General features: G+C 34.5%; 1 protein-coding gene across 3 annotated transcripts in view; it reads left to right on the forward strand.

The window, feature by feature from the left end:
* The window catches only part of CENPC (centromere protein C), a 91,216-nt gene that overhangs the window by 26,483 nt on the left and 47,319 nt on the right, over positions 1 to 17,414 (forward strand). For 2 of the 3 annotated variants that reach the window (XM_024747700.1, XM_024747702.1), the window contains exons 6-8: positions 4,858 to 5,143; positions 6,385 to 6,600; positions 9,962 to 10,572. In XM_024747700.1, coding sequence (XP_024603468.1) covers positions 4,858 to 5,143; positions 6,385 to 6,600; positions 9,962 to 10,572 — 1,113 coding nt within the window. The remainder of the gene's footprint in view (positions 1 to 4,857; positions 5,144 to 6,384; positions 6,601 to 9,961; positions 10,573 to 17,414) is intronic. The other variant, XM_024747703.1, reaches the window with a different exon arrangement.

Consider the following 17,414-nt stretch of genomic DNA (forward strand, 5'->3'; position numbering starts at 1 on the left):
GCAGGCGGACTCTCAACCACTGCCCACCAGGGAAGCCCCACTTTGTTATCCTTTTAATGGCTGCAGGATCTGTTGTGATATACCGTTTTATTCTGGATATTGTTGATTTGTGTCTTGTCTTTTTGCCTTTGTTAATTTTGTTACAGGATTATCATTTTTATTCACTGTTTTAAAAGAACTAGCTTCTTGTTTCAGTAAGTTTTTGTGTTTTCCTGTTTTTAGTTTCATTGATTTCTGCTCTTATTTTCTCCATTCTTGTCCTTGGTTTGGGTTTATTTTGCTCCTTTTTTTAGTTTTTGAGGTAGAAACATTTTTTTATACTTTAGTTTATAATCCAGTACTATTTTATTAAATTTATTACTCAAACTGTTCCAGCTTTGGCCATTAGAAAGCTCTTTCACTGGCTCCTATGCCCCTTTGATGGACCCCATTTTTGTTGTTATTGCTGTTGTTTTTAACATTTCCTTACCTTCTGGAACTACAGGATGCTCCAGGCCCAACTTACCCTAGAATCAGCCATTTCTCCAAGGAGCCAGTGGTTCCTCTTACTGGAGAATGGTATTAGGAACCAAGATCTGGGTGCTAGGTGTGCTGTTTCTCCTGGGGCGTTAATGCTTCAAGACTGTCTCAACTGACAGAGCAAGGAAATATATGTGTGTATGGTAACTGGTATATATACACATATCTATAAATATTTTTCTGTGTAACTGTATCTGTATTAAGTTAAACATGAATTCATATTGATGTTTCCAACCGTAATTTATTACCACATGGGTTATTCTTGCTTCTTTGCCTTGCTTATCTGTAAACATCCACTCTGTGTGTAAGAAACTTGGCACTTACCATTCACCATCTACCTACTTAACTTTTTATTCCTATATACATGTATAACAGTATCAGAATTGTTGACTTAAACCCATGGAAAACAATTTTATCTACTGGAGTACAGTGCTTATGTACAATTTCTTTATTGTACTTAATTTACAATATTGTGTTAGTTTCAGGTGTACAGCAAAAGTGATTTGGTTATATATATATATATGTGTGTGTGTGTATACATACATACACTTTTTTCTTGATTCTTTTCCATTATAGGTTATTATAAGATACTGAATATAGTCCCTGTGCTACACAATAAATCCTTGTTGTTTATCTATTTTATATATGACAATGTGTATCTGTTAATCCCGTACTCCTAATTTATCCTTCTCCCTCCTTCCTCTTCGGTAACCATAAGTTTGTTTTGTGTCTGTGAGTCTGTTTGTGTTTTATTTTTCAGATTTCACATATAAGTGATATCATATAATATTTGTCTTTGTCTGCATGACTTACTTCACTTAGTATGACAATGTTATGTACAATTTCTTTAGCTTTTAGTTTTACAGACTCCATTTCTAACCTTACTTAGGTCAGCATTTTTCCTCACCCCCGTAAGTGAGGTTGTTTGTATCATATCATATATCATATCATATCACATCATATATCATAGAATTTGGTATATGTGATACTGTGTGACTTCCAAGGTTAGGACATAAAGGGCTTCTGCTTGGCTCCCTCCCTTTCTCCTTATTTCCCTCTTAGGATACACTCTGCCTTATAACCCAGACATCATGCTGTGAGGAAGCCCAAACTAGCCTACTTGCAGACATACATAGACAGCGATATTTCTTCGTCCTCCTGCCAGCCTCAGATGTTAGACATGTGAGTAAGCAAGCTTTCAAATCGTTCCAGGCCCCAGACTTCATGGAGTAGAGACAAGTCATCCCTGCTTGTGCCCTGCCAAATTCTGGCCCCACAGAATAAGTGAACATAATATATGGTTGGTTTATGCAGCCAAGGCATGGAGTTACTTATTATGCAGACAGAGTAACTAGAACAACTCCCTAATTCCCAACTGACATACTGTTGTCATATATTTTATTCCTGTTATCCTCTATTTTAATTCCGCTATGTATTTTGATATCTTTTATCTCTATAAGACTTTATTTTTGTTTTAATCAGTCAGTGTTTATATTTACACATACATCACTGTTTGTGCTCTTTATTCCTTTTTAAAAATGATTTTAAAAAATTACGGTAAAATAATATAACAAAATTTACCATTTTAAACATTTTTAAGTGTACAGTTCTTTGGCATTAAGGACAGTCAGGTTGTCCAACTGTCACCACCATCCATCCACAGAACTTATTCATCTTGCAAAACTGAACCCATTAAACAATCTCCCCGTACCCCCCAGCCTCTGGTAACCACACTTCTACATTCTGTTTCTGAATTTGACTACTCTAAATACCTCATATGAGTGGAATTGTTCAGCTTTTGTCCTTTTGCAACTGGCTTATTTCACTTAGCATAATGTCCTCAAGTGTCAGCCAGGTTGTAGCGTGTGTCAGGATTTCCTTTATAAAGCTGAATAATATTTCACTGTATGTATACCATATTTTGTTTTGTCCATTTATCCATTGATGGACATTTAGGTGGTTTCCACCTTTTGTCTTTTGTGAATAATGTTGCTGTGAGCACAGATGTACAAGTACCTCTTGCAGCCCCTGCTTTCGGTCTTTTTGGATATATAGGCAAAAAAGGAATTATTAGATCATATGGTAATTGCATTTTTAATTTCTTGAGGAGCGACCAAGCTATCTTCCATAGTGGCTGCATCATTTTACATTCCCACCAGCTGTGCGCAAGGGTTCCAGTTTTTCTATATACTCACCAACACTTGTTAACTTGTTATTTTCTCCTTCCCTCCCTCCCTCCCTCCCTTCCCATCCTAATGGGTGTGAAGTAGTATCTCATTGTGGATTTGTTCATCATTATGGTCATTAGGGAATTTTAAATTAAAACAGCAGTTAGATACCACTACACAGCTATAATGGCTAAGATCCAAAAGCTGGGTCTCTTTTGTAACTCCTGTTTCTTTGAGAGTTTCTGTCTTTTCATTTGTTTCAAGAGAATTTATAATTGAACATTAAGACATTTTTATGGTGGTTGGTTTAAATAAATTCTTGTTAAATAATTCCAGCATCTGATTCATATTGTCCATTTGCATCCATTGATCGTATTTTCTTCTTCAGATAATGTTTTTTCTTTTTTAAAAATTTTTATTATGATGAATCATTTTGATTGTATCCTCAACATTTTGGTTATTATGTTAAGGGACTCTTCATTGTATTTCAGTCTTGTTATAGTTGCCCTGTTTTAGGCTCTTGCCTATTTTTGTGGAGTTTATTTCCAATGACATTTAAGTGTTTAGAGTTCTAGCAGTGGTATTTTGGTTTGTTTCATTTTCTGATGCTACTGGGGATTCACCATATTATCCATTGTTGCTTAAGGCTTGAGGTTCCTAGCAAATATACCTTCTTCCAGCTTTCAGAGTTCTGTTATTATTGTTTGTTTAAGTTGTACTTAAAGGGAGAAGCAGGAGAAAGTGAGTCTATGTAATTTTGTTCCAGAACCAAAAGCCATTTTGGCTTATTTTAAATTTTTAATCTTTTCTTTTTGAGAGTATGAATCAGTATGAGTACTACCCAGCCATTCTACTTTTTCTTTGATATTTGAAGGTTAAGTGTTAAGAGAATATATATTTCTCTTTATATAGCGATAAAGATATATGTGTATAATATATATTCTCTTTGTATAGATATAAAGATGTATGTGTATATAAATATTCTCCCTATATATACATATATTTTATATAACTATATATGTATCTGTTCTATATGTATATTTGTATGTATATGTATAAAAGTGTGCTCATCTAGCTGCCCTAGTTTACCCATATCTTAACCTAAAGATTGAATCTCATAATTTCTTTAGGATTACCTGTTACTTATTTTAGCTATGTAAAGATTTATTTAAATCTTTAAAAGAATTTTTATTTTATTGTGGTAAGAACACTTTATTTTATTTATTTTTTAAAATTTTATTTATTTTTGGCTGCATTGGGTCTGTTGCTGCGCACGGGCTTTCTCTAGTTGCAGCAGGCGGGGGCTACTCTTCATTGCAGTGTGCTCATTGCGGTGGCTTCTCTTGTTGTAGAGCATGGGCTCTAGGCATGTGGGCTTCAGTAGTTGCAGCATGTTGGTTCAGTAGTTGTGGTGCATGGGCCCTAGAGCGCACGGGCTTCAGTAGTTGCAGCACGCGGGGTCAGGAGTTGTGGCCTACGGCCTCAATAGTTGTGGCTCGTGGGCTCTAGAGTGCAGGCTCAGTAGTTGTGGCACATGGGCTTAGTTGCTCTGTGGCATGTGGGATCTTCCTAGACCAGGGCTCGAACCTGTGTCCCCTGCATTGGCAGGTGGACTCTTAATCACTGCACCACCTGGGAAGTCCCAGTAAGAACATTTTTACATGAGATCTTCCCTCTCAACAGATTTTTAAGTGTACAATAGAGTATTGTTATGTATAGGCACAATGTTGTACGCTAGATCTCTAAAACTTATTTATCTTGAATAACTGAAACTTTACACCTGTTAATTAACAACTCCGAATTTCTCCCTTCTCCCAGTCACTGGCAACCATTATTCAAATCTCTCCTTCTCTGAGTTTGACTATATTCAAATCTTGAATAAATTTACTATATCAATAATATTAACTGTGAATTTTCTCTGTTTGAGGATTTTATTCATTTTAGAACTGTGGAGCATGGACCAAATACACCTTTCAGTTTATTAATTTCATAAATTAGAACTCTTAAAGTACTTGTGTATTTTAATCCTAGATCTTTGATTATAAACTTAATGACCTGTGAGTCTTCTGGAAACTTTCTAATGAAATTGTTGCCATATTTTAAAAAGCACATTTCGTTCTAGTATTATTATTTAAAGAGTTTTTAATATCTTCATGTAATTTTCTTCTAGTTCAGGCCCATGAGGTTCATCAGGAAATTTTGGCAACTGATGTTCATTCTAACGATACATCTGACTTGAGAAAAATGTCAAGTAAAAAACTAAAAGATCATCACAGTGGAGCTGATGAGGAATTTTACTTATCTATTGGCTTACCTTCTGATCTTCTGGATGCAAAAGCATCTTCATTGCAAAAGACTATTCCATCTGTTGCCCAAAAGAGAGAGACCTATACTTCTGAAAATTCAGTAAATATGCTGCCTTCAAGTACAGAGATTTCTCATAAAACCAAAAAAAGGTGAATTTTTGTTTATTTAAAAGATATTAATCTTACTATAACTTTTATCTTATGTTAAAAAGTGAGTAATTTAGTCTTTTAGGTATTTTATAGTAAGTATTGAGGAATATTAACATGTTTTGAGAAAAACATAATATACATTCAGTATATATTCAGTTTATATTTAATATGGAAGGCCTTCAAGTGTTCTTCAGAGACTTTGGGGGTAAACTTTTCTATGGTCTATGGAAAAGCATGTTTTTTTCTTTTTTCTTTAAGATTTTTATTTTAAAATACTGTACACATACAGAAGATAACAATAGGTACTCACATATTCAGATTTGACATATGTGAATATTTTGTTATATTCAGATCTTTTTCTTTTTTAAAAAAAGTTTTTTATTGAAGTATAGTTGAATTACAATGTTGCGTTAATTACTGCTGTACAGCATAGTGACTCAGTTATACATATATATACGTTCTTTTTCATATCCTTTATGGTTTATCACAGGATGTTTTTTTTTCCTTATAATAAGTTTTCTATAACTTCCTAAGAGAAACAATTTGTATTTTCTCTATGTTATTTTTAATTATAAGGGTAGGTATATATCAGGTCATCTCAGGATAGCAAAGAGTAAGTTTTGTTGAGGATGAGTTGTGGTAAACCCACATCCATTTCTTGGGGCTTTCCCTTTGACCTTTAAGAAGCAAAATAGATTGTTCAAGGTCCTTTGGTATTGGGAACCTCTGCCATGAGTGTAATATCTTTCTAGGGTCTTGTGTGCTTCTTGGAGCTGAGGAGTTAAGTACATTCTAAGATTTTGCTATTCACAGTGTGATCTGCAGCTCAGGATCAAGAGCAGTGGCATTATCTGGAAGCCTGTTAGAAATATAGAATCTCAAACCCTATGCTAGACCTACTGAATCAGAATCTACATTTTAATAAGATTCTCCAGAAGATTCAAATTCATATTAAATGTTTGAGAACTAGTGTTCTAAGCTACACATTTCTTTGTTATATGATTTAGCCATTCTTTTTCTCTCTTATTTTTTTCTATCAACAAATACAAAATTTAATTTTTCTGACCAATTTGCCTTGTGTATGTTGTGTAAGAGAAACACATCAGCATTTATAATTTTTAAATAAAGGCCCACTGGAAAATTTTGTAAGCAGTTGTATTGTTACTGTAAGGGAGTTCAGGAATACTTATAACTCAACAAATGGTGGGAACATTCATCATGTCTTCCTTTTAACCTTTTAGGTTAAACTTTGAAGATAAAGATGATTTGAAGAAAGTAGAAGTAACGAATAAAATATCAGAAATAGAGGATAAAGTTTCAGAAGGACCACAAGAGAGGAAACAGTTAGGAACATCTCAAAAAAGAATACAAGATTCAGAATGTGAAGATCAACCACAAGCTAGAAAGAGTTTTTCAACATTGTTTTTAGAAACTGTAAAAAGAAAAGGTGAATCCAGGTGAGTTATTAAGAAATGGTCCACATTTTTCTTTCACATTCTTTGAACAGTATCTAAGGATTCTTAGTGATATTTAACTAGAAGTTAATCTTAATTGACACAATTTTTAATTGAAATTATGTCTAACCCATAAGGAGAGAGTAGTTTCTTACCAGTAAATTAATCCCAAAGCCATCATTTAAGGGATATTAAATTAGATGTGAAAGAAAAGTTTATTCAGCTTTCATTGCTTCTGTTCATCAGCACTTACTAGTATGTATGAGATCAAAGAATAAAGACAGTATTTAGAAATAAAATTATGTCAGGGTGCCTGTATTTCACTGTTAAGTGTTTTAAATATTTTTTCTATTTCTTTTGATTGTGTTAGTAAAAGGATAGTCCTAAAATAAGTTTTAATCTGTTTTTGCCTACTTAAAAACCTTCAGTGGTTCTACAGTATCCATACAGTGATTCTTAACTGGCTGCACATTAGAGTTAACTAGAATTAATAGCAGCTAGGGTTGAGAAGCACTGGTCTATAGAATAACTTGAGATTTGTCAGCTAGTATTTAAGGCCTTCACTGTCACTAGTGAACCGTTTCTACCAACTTGTCATACATATTTGCAGTTGTCCTGGCTTTGGCGTACCTTTTCCCCTTGTCGTATGCCAATTTATATTTTATTCTAAGGTCCATGGTTGTAGGCTTCTGATTTTTTCCAAGCCCCACTCCAGTGTTTTTTAAAATAGTTCCTTGCCTTGTATTATAGTTTAGCTATTTTGTATATCTTTCTTAGTAGGTTAAGACATAAGCCCTTCTTTCCAGGAGTTTAGTTTCTTTTGTATTTTCTGTGAGATCTATCAGAATGCTAGTGACTATATTAGGAAGGTTTTATAAAAAACATATTGAGTGAATGAAATTCCTCTTTGGTTCAGTCTGTGTTCCATAGTTGACTCCTCCCTCCCCCCACCCCTCCAGTCTTCCTCCCTCTCCCCTCGCCTTTCTGTGTGTGTGTGTGTGTGTGTGTGTGTGTGTGTGTGTGTGTGTGTATACAGTATATATATATATATACATACATATATATGTGGCATCTTTTATCCCTTGTATGGATGTTGTCCCCATAATCTGATAGAAATATGTTACACTTAGGGGCTAATTATATCTATGTCCAAAAAAGTAATTAAGTATTTTTTAATGTGCTGTGTTTTTTTTTGAAAAACTAGTGAGTAAAGTGTATGTTTAATTGCTGTAGCCAGATGTAACTACTCACTATTACTTGTGCTTTCCTGCTCCGTTTCTGTGCTTATGCTCTTCCTTATGATTGTCTTTCTTGTATTTCCTCATGACCAAATCATATCCATTCTTCAAGGTCCAACTCAAATGCCACAGAGTCTTTCTTGATTTTTTCCACCTAGCCCAGAAATTTACATTTCACAGTGCTGGAGGCTGGGAAGTCCAAGATCAAGGCTCAGGTAGATTCACTGTCTGGTGAGGCTTGCTTCCTGGTTCATGGATGTCTATCTTATTGCTATAACCTCAAATGGTAGAAGGTAGTGAGGGGGCTTTCTGGGGTCTCTTTTATAAAGATACTAATTCATTCATGAGCCATTCCACCCTAATGGCCTAATCACTTCCTAAAGTCCCCACCCTCAAATACCATCACGTTGGGGATTAGGTTTCAATTTATGAATTTTTGAAGGATATAAACATTTGATCTATAGTAAGTGTCAAAGTTGTTTCCTAAGGATATCTTTGGTTTGAATAACCTTGAAGTTATGGAAGTCTCTTTAATAGAGGAGTGGATTTAGAGAGTTCTTGTTGGCTGGTTTCGGAAGGCTTTATTTTTAAATACTTAGAATTACTTCTTTAATATGCAGAATTAATAGATATTACAGATAACATACAATAAAGCAAATTAAACATTTATATCAGATTGGCTTTTTCTTTAAGTGCTGAAAAATAATATTTCTGTTTAAACATGGTCTTCTGTTTATATATTATGTGGTCTATTTATATTGACTTTGCTTTTCTATTAGATTTTCTAGAGTTTTCTAATTATATAAACTTGTAAGTCTACCTATTAGAAGACAGTATATTTCTCAGCATATATGTGTATAAATTTTTTACATTATAAGGTTTTACTGGGTTTGAGATTAGAGAAGTAGAGAAGGCATTTTCATTTTATAATCTTTTTTTATATCTTAAAAATGAGAAAAAAACTAGGCATGATAATCCAGTTCTTCCATTCTTCCTTTTCTTCTACTGTGTATAAAAATAGTTAAGCATCCTTACTCAGGTGAAAAAGGCAGAAACAGGAGTGTATATGCTGGCTTTGGAATTTGGATGTTTACCCTAGGTGTTTATTTTTGCATATTCACTCCAATATGTGGTTTGCTCAAAGCTGTTGTCATAAAAAGGAAGGAAATGCAAAATGACTCCATCAGATTACCATCTTTTGAATAATTCCATCCTTCTTTAGAAAATTTTTCCAACTAATTGGAAGAGATGCTGTGTAATCCCAGTGTGCTTACCTTTCTAGATACACTTCATTTATTTCTATACTCTGCTTACAGTATTAAAACACATATGAAAATGTGTGAATTATCCAACTTGGAGTGAATTTTTACATAATATAATTTAGTCTGTAATTTTGTAGTGTTTTCTTAGACTATTAGACTAGAAGGTATCTCAGAAATAATCTTGTTAAGGGATGTTAAGGGATTCAGGCCCCAAGAAACATCTATATAAACAAAATGTAATATAACATTATATATAATAATGGCATGCATTTTTGTACTGTAAGTCAATTTATCTGGGCTATATTTATACATCTCTGGGTTTTATCTGTTTAATGTATGTAATGAATAGGGGAATGTCAAATTAGTTGATGCAGTAGAGATTCCTTCCAGCTCTAAATTTCTATGATCCCATTAGTGTAATAAATGAGTATGCTCAGATATTATAGAAATGTAAAAGGAGGGAAGGGTTTTTTAAAAAAATATTTATTTACTTATATTTGGCTGCGTTGGGTCTTAGTTGCGGCACATGGGATCTTTCGTTGTGGTGCACGGGCTCCTCATTGTGGTGCATGGGCTTCTCTCTAGTTGTGGTGTGCGGGCTCAGTAGTTGCAGCACATGGGCTCAGTAGTTGTGGCCTGCAGGCTTAGTTGCCCCATGGCATGTGAGATGTTAGTTTCCTGACCAGGGATCGAACCCACATCCCCTGCGTTGAAAGGCGGATCCTAACCACTGGACCACCAGGGAAGTCCCAGGAAGGATTTTAATGGGGAAGGAAAAATTGAGGGGACATGTGAACTGCTCTTTAAAGCAAAGGTAAAAGCTTTACTTTTTGAGCTATTATTTATTGTAACATTCTGTTTTAGTTCTGTTGTTAGGCATATAGCAACTGCTCCACCTCATTTATCTCCTGCAAATAATATGAAGTTATTAGAAGATGAATTTATAATTGATGAATCAGATAAAAGTTTTGCCAATCAACCATGGATTACTATACCAAGAAAGACTGGGCCTCTGAAACAATGCACAGTATCTCCTGCTGAGAGCACTGTACTCCTTCAAAGGAAGAAGTCAAGAGAAAAACATGACAGTGTATCATCTACAAGTTTGAAAAGTGGCAAACATCCTGGTAAAGCTCACCCAGTAGAGAAATCTCAGTCCTCTGAACAAAAAATACTGGGTGGGAGTTGTGCTTTGACAGATGAAATGGAAAATAATTGTAAATCTTCAAAATATGAAATGTATTCTGAGAATGCAAAAAAATCATCTGGAAACAAAAGGACTATAAAACAAAAACAGGGAACAAAATTTAAGGCCAGTGTAGTTGAAGAACAAGTTGACATGGAACAATCTAAAGGTAAAAATATAAATATATCACATATTGCCCAAGACAGGTTCCAAAGAAATTCAGACCGAAATATGGACGAGGGTGAAGAGATAAGTGTTCACACTTCCAAAAAACAGTTGCTACCTCTGGGTAAGTATTTATATTTATATGTATAAATACTTATAATGTGAGTATTTATATGTAATGTAAAGTGGTAGAATATTATTCTACCACTTTGTGTTTTTGTGATACTCCTATTTAGCTTTGGGAAGTAGGCAAAGTAAACTTAAATCTCTACAGAGCCTCAAAAGCCTACAAACTCTTTTCTAGAATCTCTTTATTTTACATATAATTCAACTCCAGGTCAACTCCAGGTCACTTGACTTTTGTGTAGCTTCTAAAATGGCAGCATATATAAAGGGAAAAGTAAAAGGTAAAGGCTTAGTAAACCAGGTAGTTACCAGAACACAAATAAGACAGCATCATATATTCTTGAGGCTTATTAAAATATAAATTGGGAAAAAATTAAGCTAGTTCTTGTAGATAAAAATTAATACTCTTCTATTCCATTATTTACTCATTATTTATTTATTATCCAAACTGGGACATTTGAGAATGGGAGAGGATGTCAGGACAGTAAGCATAAACTGGGATTGTCCTGTCAAACCTGAAATATGGCCACTCTCCTTATGTCATCACTGTATAGTGATTGAGATTTGTAATGGTGACACTATCATGAAGAAAAGATCAATTTGTGCTTTTTGTATCACTTTTTTTAATTGAAGTATAGTTGTGTTTCAGAGGTACAGCAAAGTGAATCAGTTATACATGCACACACACACACACACACACACACACACACATATATTCTTTTTCATGTTCTTTTCCCTTATAGGTTATTACAAAATATTGAGTATAGTTCCCTGTGCTATAATAATAGGTACTTGTTGATTATCTAGTTCATATACAGTAGTGTGTATATGTTAATTCCAAACTCCTAATTTATCTGCCCTTCCCCCCACCTTTCCCCTTTGGTAACCATAAGTTTGTTTTGTATATCTGTGAGTCTATTTCTGTTTTGAAAATAAGTTCATTTGTATCTTTTTTTTTTTTTGGTAGATCCATATATAAGGGATGTTATATGATATTTGTCTTTGTCTGGCTTACTTCGCTTAGTATAATATTCTCTAGGTCCATCCATGTTGCTGCAAATGGCATTGTTTCATTCTTTTTATGGCTGAGTAATATTCCATAGTGTATGTGTGTGTGTGTGTGTGTATACACACACACACACATTATACATCACACCTTCTTTATCCATTCATCTGTGGATGGACATTTAGGTTGCTTCCATGTCTTGGCTATAGTAAATAGTGCTGCAGTGAACATTGGGGTGCATGTATCTTTTCCAATTACAGTTTTCTCTGGATATATGCCCAAGAGTGGGATTGCAGATCATATGGTAATGCTATCTTTAGTTTTTTTTTAGCATCTTTATCAGAGTATAATTGCTCTCTTTAGTTTTTTAAGGAACGTCCATACTGTACTCCACAGTGGCTGAACCAATTTACATTCTCACCAACAGGGTAGGAGGGTTCCTTTTCCTCCACACCCTCTCCAGCATTTGCTATTTGTAGACTTTTTGATGATGGCCATTCAGACTGGTGTGAGGTGATACCTCATTGTAGTTTTGATTTGCATTTCTCTAATAATCAGCAGTGTTGAACATCTTTTCATGTGCCTCTTGGCCATCTGTATATCTTCCTTGGAGAAACGTCTGTTTAGATCTTCTGCCCATTTTTTGATTGAAGTTGTTTGTTTTTTTGATACTGAGCTTCATGAAGTGTTTGTATATTTTGGAGATTAATCTCCTGTTGGTTGCTTCGTTTCCAACCAAATATTTCCAATGGGGAAATATTTTCTCCCATTCTTTGGGTTTTCTTTTTGTTTTGTTTATGGTTTCCTTTACTGTGCAAAAGCTTTTAAGTTTAATTAGGTCCTATTTGTTTATTTTTGTTTTTATTTTCATTACTCTAGGAGGTGGATCCAGAAAGATATTGCTGTGATTTATGTCAAAGAGTGTCCTGCCTATGTTTTCCTCTAGGAGTTTCATAGTATCCAGTCTTACATTTAGGTCTGTAATCCATTTGAGTTTATTTTTGTGTATAGTGTTAAAAGAATGAAATTAGAACATTCTCTATCTGTGGCTGACAAGTTTTCCCAGCACCACTTATTGAAGAGATTGTCTTTTCTCTATTGTATATCCTTGCCTCCTTTGTAAGATTAATTGACCATAGGTGCGTGGGTTTATTTCTGGGATTTTGGTCTTGTTCCATTGGTCTGTATGTCTGTTTTTGTTCCAGTACCATACTGTTTTGATTACTATAGCTTTGTAGTATAGTCTGAAGTCAAGGAGCCTGATTCCTCCAGCTCTGTTTTTCTTTCTCAAGGTTGCTTTGGCTATTCGGGGTCTTGTGTGTTTCCATACAAATTGTAAAATTTTTTATTCTGGTTCTGTGAAAAATGCCATTGGTAATTTGATAGGGATTGCATTGACTCTGTAGATTGCCTTGGGTAGGATAGTCATTTTGACAATACTGATTCTTGCAATCCAAGAACATGGTATATCTTTCCATCTGTTTGTGTCATCTTCGATTTCTTTCATCAGCATCTTATAGTTTTTGGAGTACAGGTCTTCTGCCTCCTTAGGTGGTTTATTCCTAGGTATTTTATTCTTTTTGATGCAATGGTAAATGGGATAGTTTCCTTAATTTCTCTTTCTGATCTTTTGTTGTTAATGTATAGAAATGCAACAGATTTGTGTTTTAATTTTGTATTCTGCAACTTTACTGAATTCATTGATTGGCTCTAGTAGTTTTCTGGTAGCATCTTTAGGATTTTCTATATATAGTATCATGTCATCTGCAGACAGTGACAGTTTTCTTTCTTTCTTTCCAATTTGGATTCCTTTTATTTCTTTTTGTTTCCTGATTGCTGTGGCTAAGACTTCCAAAGCTATGTTGAATAAAAGTGGTGAGAATTGGCATCCTTGTCTCGTTCCTGATTTTAGAGGAAGTGCTTTCAGCTTTTCACTGTTGAGTATGGTGTTGGCTGTGGGTTTGTCATATATGGCCTTTGTTATGTTGAGGAATGTTCCCTCTATGCCCACTTTCTGGAGGGTTTTTATCATAAATGTGTGTTGAAATATATCACTTTTTAAGTAATAGAAAAGGTATTTTTTACAGAAAGAATTTTCTCCAGAATAGTTAATGGAATAGAAAACACCAAATGTAATTGCACTTCATGTGTGCATAATATAATTTAATCCTTCTTAACAATCCTATATGGTAGGAGATAACACTCAAAAGAAGTTAAATATTGGTCCAGGATCTGTCCCAACATAGAGCCCATATTTTCTCAGCTGTATCAAGAAGTTTTGAAATAAGTGAAAACGTTTTTGATGTTCAGATGGAAAAACTGTTATTTAATGGGGAAATTTTCTTGACCAAAAATGTCTTTGCGCCTGCAGGTTCTAAATATACTATACTCTATTGTGGATATAGAGGGAAGAGAGAGTATATTAAAGCACAATATTTAAGCTAGTTTTTAATTTAAAAATTCCACTTTAATATAGTTACCACTCAGTTATTTTAGCTTTCTTTTTGTATAGTCTATAACGTAGACTTTATATCACCTGAAATAATAGTTGTCAGACTTCAATTTTGCCTGTATGTGCCTTTGCATATTTGAAAAATTCTGCTTAAAATAGAAGGAAAAGTGACCTATTTTGTGGCCCTCTTATAAATGTCAGACATGTACCACATCTTTTTTATTGGAATTATTCTTTATTTTTTTGCTTATTTCAGTTTCTTGTTAGCAGTTGTTCATTTTAAGGAAATACAACATGGAGAATCTGACTAAACTGAAGGTGATAGTTAACATTACAAGAAAGCATTTTTCTTACTAGTTCTTTAAGTAGAATATGAATTCACAAAATTTGAAGGTACAAAATTTTGATTTATCTATAATTTCTTAGGAAAAAACATTACATCAAGAAAGTGTACTTGCAAGATACTCTCTGAAACTATTGTTAAAGATTTATTGAGTACTTGCTATATATTGTACACTAATTTTCATGTATATTAAATTTTTCTTATCTAGGTTCATTAGTGAATATAGCATTCTGTATTAATTTTCTTTTGCTCTCATAACAACTTACTACATACTTAATGGCTTAAAACAGCACACATTTATTATCTTACCGTTCTGTGAGTCAGGAGTCTGAAATGGAATTTACTGGGGCAAAATCCAGGTGTTGACAAGGTTTTTTGTTCCTTTTTGGTGGTTCTAGGAGAGGATCTGTTTCCTTGCTTTTTCTACCTTCTTGAAATCACCTATGTTCCTTAAATCATGGCTCCCCTTTTACATCCTCAAAACCCGCAATGCCAGCCTTTTTATTGTTTCAAATTTCTCTTGCCTCTCTTCCATCATCCCATCTCTCTCCCTCTTACCACAGCTTTTAGGGATACATGTCATTAGATTGGGCCAACCTGGATAATCCAGGATAATCTCACTATTTTAAGGTTTATAACCTTAATCATATCTCTAAAGTCTCTTGCCACATAAGATAATATTTTCACAGATTTTGTGATTAGGGTGGGTGCATCTTCAGGAGGCTGTTATTCTGCCAACCACATCAGTTTTCAAAGACTAAAAATATTGAGATAATTTAATTCCAAAGGTATTTTACTCTGAGGATAATTTTCCTTTAGTTCACAAGCACTTGACATACTCTTGTAATGCCTAAACTGATGACCTGGATTGAGCAAATTAACTTTTCTACTTTTGTTGTCTCACAGGCTTCTCAAGCTGAACATGCTGGAAACTAAATTCCTCCAAACTTCTTCCTCCTCTCGTTTTCAGTATCTTCATAAATGGAGCCATAATAAATCTGTTAGCTCAAGAAAGAAATCTGATTCATCTTTAGCGCCTGTTTTCTTTACCTAGCAAACCATATAAGTCAGTAAGTCTTTTGACTTCTTCCTAAGTAGCTTTCAAATTTGTTATTTCTCTCCATTCCTCCTGTTACTCCCTTTAGCGAAACTAGAGTAATTTATTTCTTAGAGTATTGTAGCAGTTTATGCATATACCCTCTCACTTTTCTCTTCCTCTTCAGATTCATCTCCTGGGTTGCTTTATAATGAAATTTTTCCAGTTCCATGAACAGACCACTTTCACAAGTGGGCCTTTAAATATGCCCTTCCTTTTTTTTTTTTTTTTAATTAATTAATTTATTTTTAGCTGCACTGGGTCTTTGTTGCTGCGCACGCGCTTTCTCTAGTTGCGGCGAATGGGGGCTACTCTTCGTTGCGGTGCATGGGCTTCTCACTGCTGTGGCTTCTTGTTGCGGAGCACGGGCTCTAGGTGCATGGGCTTCAGTAGTTGTGGTTCGCGGGGTCTAGAGCGCAGGCTCAGTAGTGCTGGTGCACGGGCTTAGTTGCTCCGTGGCATGTGGGATCTTCCCAGACCAGGGCTCGAACCCGTGTCCCCCGCATTGGCAGGCGGATTCTTAACCACTGCGCCACTAGGGAAGCCCTCTTCCTTTTACTTAGAAAATTTTTCCTAAATATACTCTGGGTTCCTTACCAAACTTTGTACTCAATTTAAATATCACTTTACTTGATATTATCCCTCAACCTGGTATGTACCTATATTTGCTCTAATAGCACTCTTCATTTTCAGACATATAATTACTTGCTGAATTTGTCTTGTACTCTAGAGTCTGGACTGAGAGCTCCATGAGAACAGGGACTATATCTGTCCTATTCCTAAAATAGCCCCTGTATCTTAGCCTTAGCATTTCTGTGGGTCACTGGAATATATTATCAACAGTGACAGAAGTATTACTCTATTTTGAATGAATATTTTTGCGGTGTTTATTTAAAAACGCCCACCTTCAGAATCCTATTCCTGTACATATAAATATACAAAATTTCCTACAGTAGTCACCTCTTTTCTGGTTGTTTCCCTGCTTATGACATATGTCTCCTCAGTTCTAAGTCACCTCTCTTCACATTACCAGCTGTTTCATATATCAGCTTTATTTTCTGGATATGTTCCTTTTTTATTAGTTTTCTAAATTTGTTGTCATTCAGTTTTTAACCTTTCCTGATCTGGAACTGGATTCTGAAATGATGTTCTTAATTGGTTTGTTTTTTACTTTGTAAGATTTTTTTTTTCCCTATATCACTGTCTGAATAAATCTTTGATGATAACATTTTCCCCCTCACATTCTTTTGCTTTAAATCATTATTCACATTAGTGTTTGAGTCAATTCATGTACATGGACAATAATCTCTGTCATCATAAGCACCTCTCACTTGTTAGAGCAGTTCCTGAGGATATTTTTGAAAAGCGTAAGGGAGGAACAAGAAGGGAAGAAATAGAAGAAAAGAAGTTGGAGAAGAGAGATGAGATTGGAGAGGGGCTGGAAAACGATGCTCATCAGTGAGGATTTTTGCTGTTGTACAAATAATTCCTTAAACTACTAATCACTGTCAACCATGTTGAAAGTTCTCATTCTTGCTTTAGTGTTTTGTAAATTGACTCTTTATTATTTTCTGTATCTACTCCCTAAAAGATCTTATTTACTGACAAGGTTTACTTTGTGGTAACTCTTCTAATGTCTTCCATTATCATCACTTCGAAAGTATTGGTTGATACTATTAAGCATAATATTGGTAAAATAGATTATTTTCTTTTTTTAATTAAAATTTCTGTGCCTGGTTCAGTATAATTAAGGTGAATATACCTTATAAGCATGAATCAGTTCTCTTTTATCAGTATTTTATCCCAAATTTAAAGTACTGCCAAATCCTGTAACTTATTCTTAAAGTAGAATCAGAGAGTGATACTGCTCTCCTTAGAGATTCAAATTCATGACAGAATTTGGCTCATTTTATCCTTTATCCCTCTACTCCCCAGTCAAATTT

This window comes from Neophocaena asiaeorientalis, unplaced genomic scaffold (assembly GCF_003031525.2).
Source record: "Neophocaena asiaeorientalis asiaeorientalis breed wild unplaced genomic scaffold, Neophocaena_asiaeorientalis_V1.1 scaffold429, whole genome shotgun sequence".
NCBI classification, from domain to species: Eukaryota; Metazoa; Chordata; class Mammalia; order Artiodactyla; family Phocoenidae; genus Neophocaena; species Neophocaena asiaeorientalis.